Source organism: Aptenodytes forsteri, unplaced genomic scaffold, assembly GCF_000699145.1.
Source record: "Aptenodytes forsteri isolate BGI_AS27 unplaced genomic scaffold, ASM69914v1 Scaffold163, whole genome shotgun sequence".
In the NCBI taxonomy this organism is placed as follows: Eukaryota; Metazoa; Chordata; class Aves; order Sphenisciformes; family Spheniscidae; genus Aptenodytes; species Aptenodytes forsteri.
In genome coordinates, this window is record NW_008795332.1 from 603,422 (window position 1) to 606,639 (window position 3,218).

General features: G+C 44.1%; 1 protein-coding gene across 1 annotated transcript in view; it reads left to right on the plus strand.

The window, feature by feature from the left end:
- Nucleotides 1-318: 318 nt before the first annotated feature.
- Nucleotides 319-3,218, plus strand: part of LMX1B (LIM homeobox transcription factor 1 beta) — a 93,406-nt gene continuing 90,506 nt past the window's right edge. Inside the window, exon 1 of the mRNA XM_009280107.1 lies at nt 319-614. Within this exon, the coding sequence (XP_009278382.1) occupies nt 319-614 (296 nt within the window). The remainder of the gene's footprint in view (nt 615-3,218) is intronic.

Below are 3,218 nucleotides of genomic sequence, written 5' to 3' on the forward strand. Positions count from 1 at the left end.
CCCACTGCTGGGGGGATCCCCCGCTGCAGCCACTGCACCCTGGTTGCTCCTGGCTGTCGCAGCCCTGGCAGGAGCTGCTGTGGGAGAGTGTTGCACGGAGGAGGCAGAGTTTGTATTTCAGCGGCAGCTTTCCATCGTGTCCTGTGCCAGGGGCTGTGGGGGCACGCTCGGCCTTTGCAGGGTCCCTGAACTCCTGAGTGGGTGTCCTGAGCCGGAGGGAACAGGCGGTGCTCTGGGGGTGTGTAGCTTCTGCTAGCTCGGCCCTTAAGAGTTGTGCTGCCTCGGCCTCACTACCCATGCCCAGGCCAGTTCCCCAGCATGGTTTTGTGGGTGTGGAATAAATTAGCCTTGGTGGCGCCTGCATTAATTTTATGTGGGAGAATCCCCAGAGATTCCAGGGCAATTAACAGGGAGAGCAGCCTTGCCCAGTGTGGCGTCCTCCCCATCCAGCCGCTGATCCCCACGGAGGAGATGGGAGGACTCAGTGAAGCAGTGCTGGCACTCCGGCAGTGCCCGCTCCCTGCGGCCGCCCACCTGCAGCATCCCTTGCGGCAGAGGCCAGAGCAGGGTGGTCCATGGTCCTGCGAGCAACCGAGCTCCACGGTCGGCCCAAGGTGATGGGACTGAGTGCCAGGCGGTAGCAGAGCTTGGTGTGCTGATCCGTGTCTTACAGAAAAGGTTGGAAAACAAGGCAAGCAAGCTGTCTCCATTTCATACATGTCCTATGAATATTGGTTGTCTAGCATAATTGAAGCCTGTTCCATTTGTGGCTTTTTTCTTACTTAAAAATTCAGCTCATATTTTGGCAGGGGACTGTCTGAGAGCGTAGCGGATACATTCAATGACAGGAGCTATAACATTCAATTTGTTGGATGCCACAATTAAACCTCAGCTTTTTCACCCAGCCATCTGAAAGCCAATTGCGAGTTGTCACTCAAGCAAAAATACATACAAACAAGGGCAGTACATAGCCCCGGATCCTAACAATGTGATTTTCATCACCTTACCAGTCTTTGGGGAGTCTTCAGCTTCCATCTGGAAGTACCTTCAACCCTTTCCAGCTACGGATCTTGAAATAGCTAGAACAGAGAGAAAACCAAAATTACATGGAGTTTATTGCCATTTCAGAAGGAAAAAAGTGTTTGAAAAAGTTTATTCAGGAAGCCAGGGGAAGTTAAGTGGGAGACATTTGCCATTTCATCAGTCTGTTGGTGATAGCCATTCATGTCATAAATGGCTTGTGTCATTTGATGCCAAAAATAACACAATTTTCCTCCCCAAAGGCCTATAGGGTTTTTTTGCAATAAATGTTTATTTGTTAATAATATACTTTAAACAGCCCAGTCTTGACCTCAAGTCTCCAAAAGAATCCATCTTCTCTCTGAAAAATCCTACAAAGTTTGTGTAATTTTTTCTGGGAAGGTGTAATTGATGGCGCAGTGAAGGGTAGTGTGTTTGCTTTAACTACTGCAGCTGCGTGGATTAACTGTTTATAAGGGCCTACTGTGCTTTGAATGGCTACTTTCTTAGATTTCAAGCTTTAGCTGACAGTACTTCCTAATGGTTTCTTGGATTTGCTTAAGTTTGGTCAGTAAAAATAAATTTCTGCGTTTAGCTCACCCATTGTTCTTTCCTCATTGCTGTTTTGAAAGCTTTTAAACATTCATTTGTAGGAGTTCGGTTTCATTGATTAGCCTATGCGGTGCAACATTTCACATGGAGGTGACCAGGACAACTACCTGACAGAGCGGAGCGGGGGGCTGATCTTGTTCCACATCTCATGTTGATTTCAGAAAAAATGTAAGAGACATTTGGGTGCATAGCAAATAACATGTATGCCAATATTTTTGACAGGCTTTCTCAATTTAGTAATTGGAGTTTCTAGAGTCTAACACAGAACTGGCAGGTATGAAATATGTGTGATTAAATATTTGAAAACGTAATGAAGTATTTTGTAAATATGCATAATATAGAAACTGTTGTTTTGAGAGAAAATAGTAAGTCAGGTAGTTAATTTATAATATGTTGCACTGTTTTGAAATTGCCTTCCCAAAAGCTGGAGTTAGATTTCCACTGGCAAAGCGTTTGTGGAATGCCAGTGACGTGATCAGCAGCCTGGTAATGTAACAATTGTATTTTCACTAAACCACCAACTACCGCTGATTTAACCAATGTTAAATCACATTTTTCAGCTGCTTTTGTTCTGCCATCAACCCCACTGATCCTTCTCTCTCATGATTTTTCATGTGTACTTTTACTAAAAAAGCAAAGTATTAAGACATCTGTCAGAATTTTTTTGTTAGTCCTTAAATGAAAACGTGGTTTTCTTGAAGAACTCTAGAGGACTTATTTTCTTTAAGATCATCTGAGTTATGGGAGAGAATTACACATGTAATTTCTTGAAGCATTTCAGCTTAGAGTGCTCGTTTGTTCTCAGTCAGACAGGCACTTGGATAAAATAAGGAACAGTATGTGTAAAATGAATGGAATTCATTTTTTCTTTAAACATTTCACATTTGTGGAGCTAAATTATTTTGATAATATGCACACTCAGGTACTTTGTGTGAAACTTACTTTAGTGGGACTCTGGCACTAAATGGCACTAGTTGTTTACTGAGAATATGTTTCTAGTTTATTAATTGTGACAATTATATGATGCTTTAAAATATGTATTTTGAGAAGCATAGCTTCTAGCTTGGGCTGTGATCCTGCACATGAATAAGGTGGTTAATTTTACTCAGTCTCTTCAGTAGCTGTTTACAAGGTAAAGTTACATGCACAACTGGGTGAAGAACTGGGGGCCTTAGGGTAACTAAACTGCATGGCGAACGCTCATTTACTTCCCAGAGGCATTTTCTTGGGCAATCTGGGCCACAGTAACCTGAGCAACTCTCCTCTTCTGTACTGGCAAAGACTTGGCTAATCTTTGTGTCCATTTTGGTTTTTGCAGGACAAACTTCTTGACCTTCAATTTAGCCTTTGTTGGATCAGTCCTGTTAAAGCAAGATCACATTCAAGCTCTCTTTCCCAAACTGAAAATATTTGGAAAATAGCTTTAAAACTTTGCATGGCTTCCTGCTATTCGGCTGCTTCTGGCACTGCTGGGGAGTTTGAGCCAGATCAAATAGTCCCGCTGCCGCTCAGCGGCGGCCGGCCCCCCCCCCCCCCCGCCCGGTCGCGCTCCTTTCGTCTGGCAGCAGTCGCTGGACGTTCGCAAT